Raw genomic sequence first — 13975 nt, 5'->3', positions numbered from 1 at the left:
ATACTGAACAAATGTTATAAATTCCATTACTTTTTCTTTTATTTTAAACAAATTAAGATGTTGTGAATCCTTTTTAGATATAAATGTCTGATTACTTGAAAAATTTCAAGCTACATTTTCAGAGAGAGATAATATCAATTTTTGAAGTAATATTATGTCAGATATATATTGAAATTTCAATAATTTTTTTTCCCCCCGAATTCTATATCTCATATTGGAAAAATTGAACATTTTTAAAATTTTTATAATTAAGAAAGATGAACCAATTTGAACTAATCTACCTTAACCATATAACCCTCCCATGCTTACAGTGTTTAGACCCCCCCCACTCCATTCCCATTAATGTAACGGAACTTTAAGACATACCAGTGCCGATTATGGTAAAACTTACCGCTGGCTGTGATGGTAGCGTCTGACTGGTCCGATCCTGGACTGGTATCCTGCTCATCTTCTTCTATCTCCGACTGCTTACACAGGACGGCCCCTTTGATGCCACTGCCGCGCGAATCTTGTGGCTGAAGTGACTCAGTGGCCATCGTCATATGGAGATCCTACAATCAGAATATATCAACAGTTCAAGGGTGGACTATCATCATAACAATGATTTTATTTTCTTTATTTTGGGTGGGTGAGAAGGCAGAGAGAGGGGGGTCATTTTAAATAATGTGCTCATATGCATACCCCTCTTTTTACACTTCCATAAATTTTATTATAGCAAAGTATATAAATCTGTCCTGGAAAATGAAAGACAACTGTCATGCATCATTATAGGACTTTTTTCACATGTAAATGAAGGTATTATTCTATAGCTTTTTGCTTTCTTTTGTTGCTGCAGCATTTCTTAGAATACTTTGTGCTCACTATAAAAACCTCTTTAGAAAATGACAGAAGTGATTACTGACAAAATAAACCACCAAGATAATTAATTTTATCTTCTCAATCAACCTTCTATTCAATAAGCAGGCTTTCTGTAGAACTTTTGTAGATCTATCAGAGATTTGTTTTTGTATAGTCAATGTTAACATACCAAATTTTCAAATTACTCCCACACAATGTGTCAAACCGCAAACTCTCGAGGAAATCGCCAACCACAAATCACTTACAGGAGGGAGGAAGTTCCATATATCAATTCTAATTATACACAAGAGCTTTGAACACAATATCTATTTAAATACATAATCAATGATTTCTCTTATTATTAACTTTTTATACATCAAAAGCTATCTATTTTATTTTTTATCAAAATAAATGAATCGACATCTATGGACTATAAATGACAGTTCATTTCTTGAATATCCTCTTTTAAAAGAGCAAAACAGCTTTTTTGTAAATCACTTCATAATCATTAATAACATTCTCTTTATAATCTACACATCAATGTCTCTTCTGAGGGCTTGTTAACCCAGTTATTGGGACTATCAGTCGTGCATGCATGGAAATAAAAGCACATGGAAACTCCAGCCCAGTGACTGCTTCCTCTACTGTTGCCATGGAGGTAGCACTGAAGACAACCCATGTACAACACACTGTCAACTGCTGTGTTTTAAATATCCCTAATTATAACACATGCTGCCTAATAACAAATATAAGACATGATGAAGTGTCTCTGTGTCCCGGAGCAATCCATGGCTAAAGCTTTCTCACTCGTCTCTGGAGGACATCCTAGAATTACAAGGGAACACCATAAAGTAATCAGAACAATCCAATCCAGCACAGAACTCCTGACAGCTTACACTGATACTTCCTCATAGCAGTCAAAGTCACAATGGAGGATCACAGTCGGCACCTGTCCTACTGATCTATAGGACTCAATATCTCAAAAAAGTCACAATGGAGGATCGCACACAGCACCTGTCCTACTGATCTATAGGACTCAATATTTCAAAAAAGTCACAATGGAGGATCGCATACAGCACCTGTCCTACTGATCTCTAGGACTCAATATCTCAATATCTCAAAAAAGTCACAATGGAGGATCTCACACAGCACCTGTCCTACTGATCTCTAGGACTCAATATCTCAAAAAAGTCACAATGGAGGATCGCACACAGCACCTGTCCTACTGATCTCTAGGACTCAATATCTCAACAAAAAGTCACAATGGAGGATCTCATACAGCACCTGTCCTACTGATCTCTAGGACTCAAAAAGTCACAATGGAGGATCTCACACAGCACCTGTCCTACTGATCTATAGGACTCAATATCTCAAAAAAAGTCACAATGGAGGATCGCACACAGCACCTGTCCTACTGATCTCTAGGACTCAATATCTCAATATCTCAAAAAAGTCAAAATGGAGGATCGCACACAGCACCTGTCCTACTGATCTATAGGACTCAATATCTCAAAAAAGTCACAATGGAGGATCGCACACAGCACCTGTCCTACTGATCTCTAGGACTCAATATCTCAAAAAAGTCACAAAGGAGGATCGCACACAGCACCTGTCCTACTGATCTATAGGACTCAAAATCTCAAAAAAGTCACAATGGAGGATCTCACACAACACCTGTCCTACTGATCTATAGGACTCAATATCTCAAAAAAAAGTCACAATGGAGGATCGCACAGAGCACCTGTCCTACTGATCTAAAGGACTCAATATCTCAACAAAAAAACTCACAATGGAGGAACTCACATGTCTTCTAAGCTTTCCTACTGAGCCATAGGACTCAATATCTCAAAAATAAATTCACAATGGAGAATTGCTCACAGTACCTGTCTTTATAACTGATCTATAGGACTCAATATATTTTTTAAAAAAAAATCTCCCGTCGGGTTTTACTAATGAGCTTAGTAATCAATAACCTAGATCCTCAATTCACACACTTTTTTGTTTTTTGTTGTTTTGTTGTTTTTAAAAAGGATTCTCCTTATTTGTATAAAGTATTATCAGACCATATTTTTTATCACCATGAATCCAGTACTATTACAGTTAGAGTCTTGCCACATGTATGTCATGTTTCTAACATCCAAAAAAGATACTCAAATACTCACATTCACACTTCTAGTATTTCATGTGTGGAAACTGGAAAGTGAAAAATATTAAGTGTCACCTGCCTTAAGGTTTGGTTAACAGTCAATTCAAAGTCACCACATTTTTTTATGACTTTAATCGTAGAAAATCTTAATTCAATTTTATTTATTTTGCTTGAATCTAAAAGATCCGTGTTTAAAATTTTAAAAAATAAACTCACTTTTTAAAATGAAAATAGTGTCATTCAATATATATTATAATAATACTTCAATATTTTGTTTTTTTCATGATTCCCTAGAATTGGATCCTTGATAAAGACTTTGGTTCCCCTTGATTTAGCTGAGAATTTGACTGTTAAAATGTTTTTAAGAATACAAATATGCTCATCAGAAGGTTGAGAAATGGACAGAACAAAAAAGTTTGAATCTGATAAAACTAATTTAGGCTCAGAAGAAGGTTGAGAAATGGACAGAATAAAAAAGTTTGAATCTGATAAAACTAATTTAGGCTCACACTACCCATGGGGCTCTGTGTAACCCAGAGGTGTGGTATTAGAGAACTCTGGCAGTGCATGGGCTTAGAATTTCTTCAAATAGTGGATGTTAGGTATAGGTTTGTGGAGTGAAACCGATTCAAAATTCTATTCTGATCATTTTGATCAGTAACAGTTTTCTTAAGAAGAATTAATTCTGATAAAAATATTGAGCATCAATGCATTACTGTCTGAATAAAATGCCAATAGCACATGTACCCAATACACTTCATAGACAATTCTCTCACAACCTCTGAATCATTTCATAATTTCATTTTTTTTTCTCTCCAGTAAAATCAATTGAAATCCATTACATAATAAGTCTACTGAAATACTTTTGATAGAAATAAATCCATAGGAAGAATGAACCAACGTAAATAGAAGCATTTAAATAAAATCTATATATCATCACAATAGAAACACAATTGGAAATCCCTGTAGGTTGAATTGAACAGCTGACAGATGCATTCTTTTTTCTTGATCAATGCTATTTATTTAATGAAAACAGTTTCAATAAACAATCTACTCAAATCTATAATAGTTTAATGGGAAATAAAGCACCGATTCTTAAACATATCAAAAAGTTTAAAAACATGATAGGGCAATCTTTTTATAGATAAAAACATTGTGGTCAGTGAAATTATTAATCAACCAGTGAATACCTTATTGTAACTTGACTATACAACTAATTAAGATGGTCATTTCCTTGATCCCAGGCTGTACGTAACTTAGTCATAGACATCTTACCTGGTGTGTAATATATATCCACTCCAGCAAGCACCTGTTATAATCCTACGACAGCAGCAGTAGCACTGCCTGCCAGAGTCCAGGCGACTGCCAGACTCATTGATTACAGGTATATTTATAAGCTCTGGTCCTATACACAGTTCTACAGGCCCAATATTGGCCCAATGTTATAGACAACTTACAGATTTCAGCGTTCAGTTTTTCATCAAACATTTATATGATATTGTTTTGTACAGTTTTTTTTTTAAGACCAAGGTTTTTTTCTTTACTTATATTAAAGAAATCCTCAACATGTTCAGGTAATAATTTTAAAATTCATGGAAACCTACATGTGTTTGTGAATATAATTTAAACCCAGATTCATTTTCTAGTATTAGCACACAGTCTGTATAGTTCTTAATATCACAGCAATAATTGGCTTTATCAAAATATGATTTTACTAATTCATAACTGCACCTATTTGACTTGTATCAAATATTTTACACAATGAAACAAAAAGGAACTGTGGCACATATACATATTTATAAAGTGCAAGTACCAAGGTTACAATTGGCATAAGTTTAAGCACACTTGATGATTTTGTAGTAACATTTGATTCACATCTTATTTCTTTCCATAGTCCAACAAGCCCAAACAATTAGTACAATTGACTTAGTGTTGATCGTTGGTCACTTTCCCCTAGTAGTGAATGTCAATGCCCCTTTAAATTTCTTTACTTCTAACCTCCGAGTTTTCCTTATACTAGAAATCATATAACTGTTTTTTACGATTCTATAACTGATGTTGCATTTATGAATGAATAGAAATGCACACATTATACTTGTACAACTTCTGACATTTATATGTATGAAAATGCACAAGGTATGATAGGTATTTTAGGATTTATCAAGGAAATAACTGAAATAACTTTATTAATACCAGTCTATATGTCCTCAGAATAAGTCTATGCTTGGTTTAGCAACCCTTTCTGAATATCAGACAAGTTCATATAATATCAATGTACTAGCATAGCATAGTTCATTGACATATTAGAAGTACAAAATATATTATTGCATCAACTTCTGATTCACTACATTTAAACCAGACAAGTATAGGTGAAAATTAGGAATTGTAGTGAAATCATAAGATATCATATCTTGTTTAAAAAAAATATTCGCAGATGTACATAAATTAACATTTACCAATTCATAAATGGAAGTAAAAATTCTTTGCAACAATAAAGCTTTATCTATAACCTAATCAGAATTTTGATGTTTAACTTAAGTCCAAATACTTGAAACTCCCTAATATTAATAGTGAAGAGCTAGAGTCCAACAATTTCTAAATCTGTTCAGCTCATATTACATTCTAAATCTGTAAGGTACAAAAATTACTTTGCTGTTAGCATAAACTCATGATAATCGTATTCGCTACAACCATGTTTTATCGTAGTCCTATGATTTAGGTTCCACAAATTGATTTCTTGTTTTCAGGTTGTTTTCTTCAGAAGCAAATAGAAAAGACGCAGTTCAAGCTCAATAATCTCACCCTCTATATTCCTAGAGGACATAAAAAGGCACCCCCAAGTATCCAACATTACCAATGATCTAAAGATCAAAACCACCAGTTCTTACAATTATGTAAAATTTATTTCTCTGTTTTTTTGAAATGTAATCACTTCCTACATTCTTACTATGAGAGGGAATGGCTCTGACAACTAAAAGGTCAGTATCATGTAATATCAAAACCTCCTATCACTTTTTCACATTATCAAGTTACAGATAAATAGTTACCAATACATGCCATCTCATCCATACTGACTTTCATTAAACTTGATCTTTTTTTAATAAACTGTGAAATGTTTAAAAAAAAAAGTTGGGGGTTTTCCACCACATAAATGATTAAGGATTTTCATTTTCAGGACATCAGAATACCTCAAATATCACAATAGGAAGAGAACTTTAAAATCAAAGTTGAGAACTATTAGATATTTTACCTCAATACAAAGTATTTGCTTCCACGTATAAATTTTCTCTCACTTACTCCATGCCTAAGTTGTACATTTTTTCAGAATCTTGTAGATTTCCTGTAGTATTCTGATTTACACACAGTCCAGGCTTTGGTCTGCCATTTTGGGGACCCTGTGTGTGTCCCCCGGCCTGAATGACCATAAACTGAGCCCTCTATACAATGTCTGTATAATGAAGAGTGTCAGAACTGTCCAGGATTGTGTTAAAAATGGCAGTTACTTCCAAACTGTACTAGGCACTGCGGAGTCTCTGGCCAACCAACTCCATAATAACCAGGAAACAATAGATCACTACTAAACTAACTGGTTTTTTTCTATTTATTGTAAAAAATCTTGAGCTTTGCAAAAAAAAATTTCTGATCATATCTTTTAAAACAAGATTCCTTAGATAACTATCTTAAATGCATCAAATGATCAAAATTTATTAATTCTATTGAATCATTCACACTCCCAAACTTATTTCATATATTTTTTTACTTCAAAATATTTCTCTGTTAATTACTAATTACCAATTTATTTTTTTAAATCATTTTAAAATAGTACTGTGTATTAGTTGTTACATTTGAAATATAATAAAACATAAAAATATGTTGCAAAACTTCATTTTTTATTACCTTATTTCTTCAAAAATTATCAAAACACTTGTTTAGTGTTTAGTTTTTCACTGTCTGATAATTGGACCTACAGAGTTTGGACTATTAGAGAAAATTCATTTATAAAGCAAGGATTGACTGCCGAGGAGTAATTTACTGAATATTTAACAGGTTCTTCAAAACAGCATACACTACAGTAACATACTTTATACCCCCTGTATATACATATACTGTATAATAGGTAATTTTCGGCGGTTGGACATTTCTTTACAATTTGACCCCTGAAAGATAGCAAATAAATTGTGCGTTTTTATCTTTGTGGTTGCATCATGCTGCAAAAATAAGTATTTATGGGCTATGAATGTCGGAAATAAGGGATCTTATAGAACAAGCACCTCCATCGTTTTTACATATTTTAAGGTTCAATTGACATACTGACCTTGTTCAACGTGAATTGGAATCCAAAAGTATAAGCAGAATCTAAGCTCTGCATGGATTGTTCTCAAATAACTTTATTTCATATAACCTTCATTTAAGCCTTCTTTTTTTACTACATACCAAGCAAGCAGTAATAAAATTACATTAAATCAAGCAAACTTTGGCGTAAGAACTTTACAGTTTTCAAAGATTTCATGATTGTGATTTTTGAGGATTTGTCTTCTTTGCAAAATTCCACAAAAGATGGACAACTAAAGAAACCAAGTTATACAGAAGTACCAAATTCCTATCAGTATTTTTCCTTTACAACATGTTCTTCACAATTTAACAGTGCTACGGTACTTTAACCTCACTCCACAATTATATAAATTATAGATTCTCTTTACAATTTTAATTTATTTTATCTTCCCATACAGCACACAGTATCTAGAAGCAGGACCACCAGAACAAAACTGAAGCAATGACAAAACAAAATACTGTCAGAGACACACAGGGTTGAAAATTCAGAAACATAGAGGCAACGGCCAGTTTACACCCTCCATCCACTGTCCCCATGAATTATCACCCTCAAATCTGAATTCCTTCTGATAATGTCAATGTAAGGTGGAAGGCAGGTAAAAAGACCCTAACATTTCAGAACAATCTCATGACAAAGCAGCATTTCCTATTATTTCTACTTCTCTAACTTGTTCCTGATACCATTTATTCTGTACAGGCAGAAACACTCTCTTTATTTTTTGGTAAATAAGAATAATTTGATTCCATTAAAGGCTAAAATAAATATCAATGTAACTTTATAAAACTCAACAATTAAAAGCCAAGACTAATCTCAAGTCAAAAACCCAGAAGTTCCATAAAGCTAAAATTGGCTTGTCTAGTTAAAAAATTTGAAACAATTTCTCAATACTTAGTAAATATATTTATAGTACGCTGTTAACCGGAATAAAGCCCAGTATTGCTATGAACATCAGGATTACCGATATGGCATCCTCCTACACAACTCATCAGAGTTCTATCAGCTGACATTCAAAGAAATAGCGGGTCCTCATACAGCCTCATTGCATGCCAAACCTTCACTCCAAAGCTTTTCTGTTGGCCCTAGACCAGTAAAGTACATCTAAAGTGTTAGGTACCCCTGCCAGCATTAATGATTTGTGTGGGAGAGAAAGAGATATTTATCTAGACTAGCAAAAAATACCATGGAGAGGGAAACTGTTTACATTGGGTTTTTTATTTAATGTTTGTTTTAGATAACAGACCTGTGTGTGTCTTGGACTCTCTGTTGGACTCACATTCTCTACCTTTTTAAAAAGTGTATTTCTTCAACTTCACTAAGTTCTGTCATAAAGAATGTCAACTTTTTATAAATTTTCTGCCATACATTTTGACATATTTATTGCATTTACTGGTAAATTTCTTTTCTTTAATTAAAAACAGTCTCATTTATACTTCAGGGAAACAGAGCAGAGACTTTGTTCCTGAATCCAGACACAAGGAAATAACTTCAGCGAGTGGACAGCTCAGCATCAGCACCATTCAGTCCAGAGCATCATCCTGAGTAACTCCTAGACGTTATGTCACAATTAATAAGGTCCTTGATAATATAATTTACATAATACTCAGATACCTCACCTAGATAATAAGTTTTATATACCAGTAATCAAGGTTCATTGCGTACATTAATATATTTCCAGTGCTAGTAGATGAAGCACTAGTCTTGCCGATGGTTCAGTATTTAATAGCTTGGAACATCTCAATCTGAACAAGACTATCTTATTTAAAAGGTTTAACTTGTCATGGCTTGTAAAAACTCATTTTAAATGAGACATTCGAAGCTTCAAATTATTTGAGCCAGCTCTATGTGTGCCATGTTGAAATTTGTCTGTCAGTCCAACTTATTTGTCCAGAGAATATTTTCTCTCTCTTTGGTCCAATCAGACTCAAACTTCACCCATAGATTGACAACGGGCAATGGATAGAACAATGTGCTCCAACCTTCAACCAATTCTTGGGGTCAAAGGTCAAGGTTAAAACTTTATGTATAGAGGGTAAACAAAGCATTTTACTTTGCTATCTATGATCCCTCCTTTTAGATTAATTAATGGCTCTGTCTTTCATTCATTTGGATATATGGCAACAATATTTTATAAGCATAGAAACCCTTGACAGTACAGTATGCCATCTTTACTTAGTAGTACATATTCTCCCCTTTCTCCTACATAACTTGACCCCTTCTCCTTTTTTTAGCCTTAATGTCAGTACTTTGCCATCATTGCTAATCCTTAACTAAGCCACCATGCATTGCAGCATCTTGTGTTGTGTGTTCCAGTATGTGTGTGAAGGAATTAAATTAGATATTGATCTTGAATTGGTTTTAATAATAATAAAAGACCATTTTGTACTTCAAAAAGAATTCAGGGTAGAAAGTGTGTCCAACTGTAATGTTGTTACTGAACGAAATTGGGATTGATCAGAAACTCCAGTGAAGTTAGGCAAGATCAATCCACAAACTGCATTAATCACAGCCCAGTTTCCACAACCAAACACAAACAATATCTAGGGTGATCAAGCATTTCAAATTGAGCTTTTAAGAATATCAAAGCTTTGTCAAATTAGCTGGGTACTAAAATCAATCAGAACATTTTGTCAGGGCGATCTGGCCTGCTACACAAACTGCTTTGGGCTCTATACCGCAACTTAATTCTTCCAAAGCACAGCTTTGATTAAAAAACAGCTAGCAAGAACAAAATCGATTGGCTTTATCTATGCTGATGGTATCAAAAGACTTGCAGTGCTTCATGTGTATTCCGCAGGTTACACAAACAACACCTATTAAACATTATCTTGACGATGTTTTAATGGCAATTATGATTTTTTTGTGCCGTCATATAAAATTTGCCTTCTCATTGCCAGAGAGCCTGATAATGATTTAATTAAGAATTTCATCGTTTGGGTGATAAATTGATCGATTGACCTTCTATCACAGACTTAGTTGCGATGATAAAAGGTATTTACTCTTATTTAAATTCTTGATAAAAAAGCTGGCATCTCCCATGACTCGGAATCAATTCCCTCTGCACTTCTCTGTACTGCACTAAATCTGTCTGTGATTAAACGGGCACCCAGAATCTGTGGTAAATAAATTCATCACATCCTTCCTAAAACGGAGCCAGAATCCTAATGAATATTCAATAACATTTAACTGCGTAAATTTTATATTTATACCTCTGACTTCCTCCACCTCTAAACTAGTTAGCTGTCAAACTTTGGCCTCCCCTAACTAACCCTTGGCTACTGTTAATGTTTTGAATAATTATCCCTGGATGTAAAAAGTTATGAAAGTCCACATATTGACTTGCAATCAACTTTGTATTTAATCTTGTGAAATATGGGCGATTTCTGATTCAGTGTATGACTCCTTAATTGTAATTACTAAACGTAACCGCTGTCAGAATTTTTTGAGGAACCTGAGGCACACAATGGAAGGTTGTTAATAGCTCAATCTGACATGCCGCTGACTTTGAGGTATCCACTGATTTGCAGTAAACAGACAGGGTCAAATTTGATAGTCCATTCTCACTAAATTTCAGAATCCTTAATAAGAGAGTCTCGAACCAAATGGCCTCTGTCCTATCACTTAGATACCCTGTTCTCTTAGTAACCTATATCGATATACAGGCGCGGATCCAGGAATTGAAGTTAAGGGGGGGGGGGGGGGGCGCGAGAAGTAGGCAGTGGGTCTGGGGGATGCTTGAGACCCCTAGTGGGTCCACGGTAGGAGCCCAGGGGGCGAAGCCCCTGGATATTAGAGAATTTTTTTTTTAGGGTAAAAATGAGGTCTACCGAGTAGACATTTTTTACGTTTTCTTGACGAAACTGTTTTATGCTAACTTTTGATAATTTTAGGCCGGGCGCATGCTGGTTGGGCCCCCTTTAAATCTGCCACCGTATATTTTGTAGACAGCTGTGGTGTACAATCAAAAAAGCTATAGGTAAAAATTTGAATTAAAAGGGCTTTATTTATTAACTTCATTTTTGTGACTCTGGCTATCTAGTGAGGATCCATACGCAACTGCAAAAAAACATACATGTACTTTCATATGTACATATACGGTATTATAAATTCAGTGGCAAACTTTGTTTCCGTTACATGAAAGTAAACTGCAAACTGGTTTGTGAATGATCACCTGAGTTTTGTTTCAACAGTTTAAGTACAACAGATTTGTAACTCTCTAATGAAGCGTTTTTCACATCTGTAAGAACATGTCACCGACAATCAAATCTGTCCATAAAATAAGATTGTTGCTCTATACCTGGCCATAAAATCACTTGGCAATACTGAGCGTCCATTGTCAGACCAGTCATACACGGTAGTACCATCCAATGACCAAAAAAGAAGACGTTTCCTGATTGTCGCTCATTGATCTTTTTTATGCCGCTATTACCTTGAGGAGTTTCATTGAAAGGACATTGCTGCGATCCCTGACGGCTATTTCTCTATTAAGTGACACCACAAAATATCTCTCAGGAACTGCCGTGTGAATTTCAAGCCTTTTTATATCCATATCTGATCTATTTTTGGAGCATTTTAGTCTATGTTATGCATATTTCAACATCATCTAATGGGTGGCATGAGATTTGTCCAAGAGGGAATGAAAATATATATATTGTCAAATAAAACAAATACCCAGAGAGGACCCTTTAGTATGATTCTTATATGGAATTTTATTTCACTAATGCAAACTACCATTTGTGACATTTTTCTTTTCAATAAATCTTTTTAATCAAAATTTATAATAAAAATGTATTTTTTTTTTTTAAATAGTAAATTGCAACCTTTCATTGCCATTTCCTTCATCTAGAAAGCTTGACCATTTCATGACCAGGCTTAATAAATGTGGCTGGCTATAGCACACTTTAACATGCCATGTGATCAGAGTGTGATCTAGGTTTGCACATAAACAGTACTTAATGTGAACTTCTAACACCTGAGTTGATTCATTAATTTCCCTTCAAAAAACAGGTGAAAACAACAAAAACACATTGACAGAAAACAAGAAAATGTAAACAGGTTTAATAGCTCTCATCTTCCTCTTTTCTGACCTAATATCATTTGTATCTGATGGGGAATTCTCAGGAAATATGATTGCTATTTTGTTTTCGACATTTAATCTCATAAAGGGCTAATAGTCCTGTAGAATGGCTCCACACCTTTTTTCCAGGGGCTGGCTGGCTTGCGATTGCGTAACACCCACAGAGTGATTGCAATACATGCCAGCTTCATGCAGATCAATATGCCTTGATTGTGAAATTCCATCTAAAACTAGATGAGCTGCTAATTTACTAAAATCAAAAACTTGGGAACAGCACAACATTTAGCCTGATGAAAGCCTGACTTGGCATCATCCCCTGACTTTTAGTATCATCACTGATTAGTTTGATCTCAAATATCACCTAGATGAAACCAAAGATGAAAGTATTTTCCTCTTTAGTTCATTTCTCTATTCTGTCATAACACTCAATATGTAGCCAGCAAAACTTATCACTGGTCAATTTATTGTTAATGTGCAGCAACAAAAAAAATAATCTGCAAAAATTTATGCATACAAAATATGTATCACATTGATATCATCCTTAATTATTATCAAATTAAAAAAGTTCTAACAGGAAGTAACTTGGAAAAAGAGAAAGCATCAGATAAACTTACCTAGCTGAGAGCTGAGATCATGTGACGTGACAGAGTTATCTGTCCTGATATTCAATGTATGCGACTTTTGCTTTCTTCAAATGCCATGCCTCCAAGAAGATTCTCAAAACATGGTGTTTTATTCCAGTGATTGTTCAGACACCTTGATTATACAGACCCTACAAAGAAATACAAAGCTACTTAAAAAATACAAAGTTACTTATCTAAGGTTTGTTTTTTCTATTTCCTGTTTTTTCTTCAAATGATTATCAGGTATTTTTGAGGGACCGTCTCAAAATACAGGTACATTTACTATAGGATTATATTGGAAAATGCCAAATTTTAGCATTTGAAAGCAAATTATACAAATACTACAATAGACATTTTGTTCAAACTATAGTATTTGATGAGTAATACTATATTATACAATATATGTAAGAAACACAAAATTCTACCGCCTTGTTACCAGAGGGGACATCTCAAAATGAAAAAAATTAGCAAATTTTACTATTTTTATAGAGTATTACTAAACATGATGTACACAATGGATTCACATGAAAACACAAAAAAATATTGGAGATATTCTCAAATTTCTATTTTTGAAATTTCAAGAGCGTCTGTTTATTACTTTTTCTTTAATAATATTTTTATTACCGCTTTCTTTAAGAGCTACAGATTATCATAATGTCAAAAACACACTGCAACGACGTCAACCTACCTATCAATTGCAAAATCGGTTAAAAAATCAGTTATATCAAATTGTAATTACATTTTTATACCTATAACTTCTTAATTTTGTTTACTTGTATTTATTAAGCAAAAAAGTTGCATTAAAACAGTAAATTTTATTGCGCAATGGAAACTTAAGAATATACATGATCTTCACGACAATGGAGCTTCCACATAACAAATATCTGCGAGAAAAATTTGATTGGAATGATACAGAATTTTCCCATCTGAATTACTCAGTACATTTTGGGCCATTTATGGTC

The 13975-nt window shown here is 33.9% G+C and overlaps 1 protein-coding gene across 9 annotated transcripts in view; it reads right to left on the bottom strand.

Moving 5' to 3' along the window:
* Positions 1-13975, bottom strand: part of LOC134230409 (cAMP-regulated phosphoprotein 21-like) — a 49270-nt gene that overhangs the window by 21627 nt on the left and 13668 nt on the right. For all 9 annotated transcript variants that reach the window (XM_062712210.1, XM_062712215.1, XM_062712216.1 and 6 more), the window contains exons 2-3: positions 13005-13162; positions 392-551 (exon numbers count right to left, since the gene is read on the bottom strand). In XM_062712210.1, the coding sequence (XP_062568194.1) occupies positions 392-542 (151 nt within the window). In that variant the 5' untranslated portion in view covers positions 543-551; positions 13005-13162. The remainder of the gene's footprint in view (positions 1-391; positions 552-13004; positions 13163-13975) is intronic.

The sequence above is a fragment of the Saccostrea cucullata genome, unplaced genomic scaffold, assembly GCF_032062105.1.
Source record: "Saccostrea cucullata isolate Sc308-1 unplaced genomic scaffold, CSIRO_AGI_Scuc_v1 ctg756, whole genome shotgun sequence".
Lineage (NCBI taxonomy): Eukaryota > Metazoa > Mollusca > Bivalvia > Ostreida > Ostreidae > Saccostrea > Saccostrea cuccullata.
This window is presented reverse-complemented; position numbering and strand designations above follow the sequence as displayed.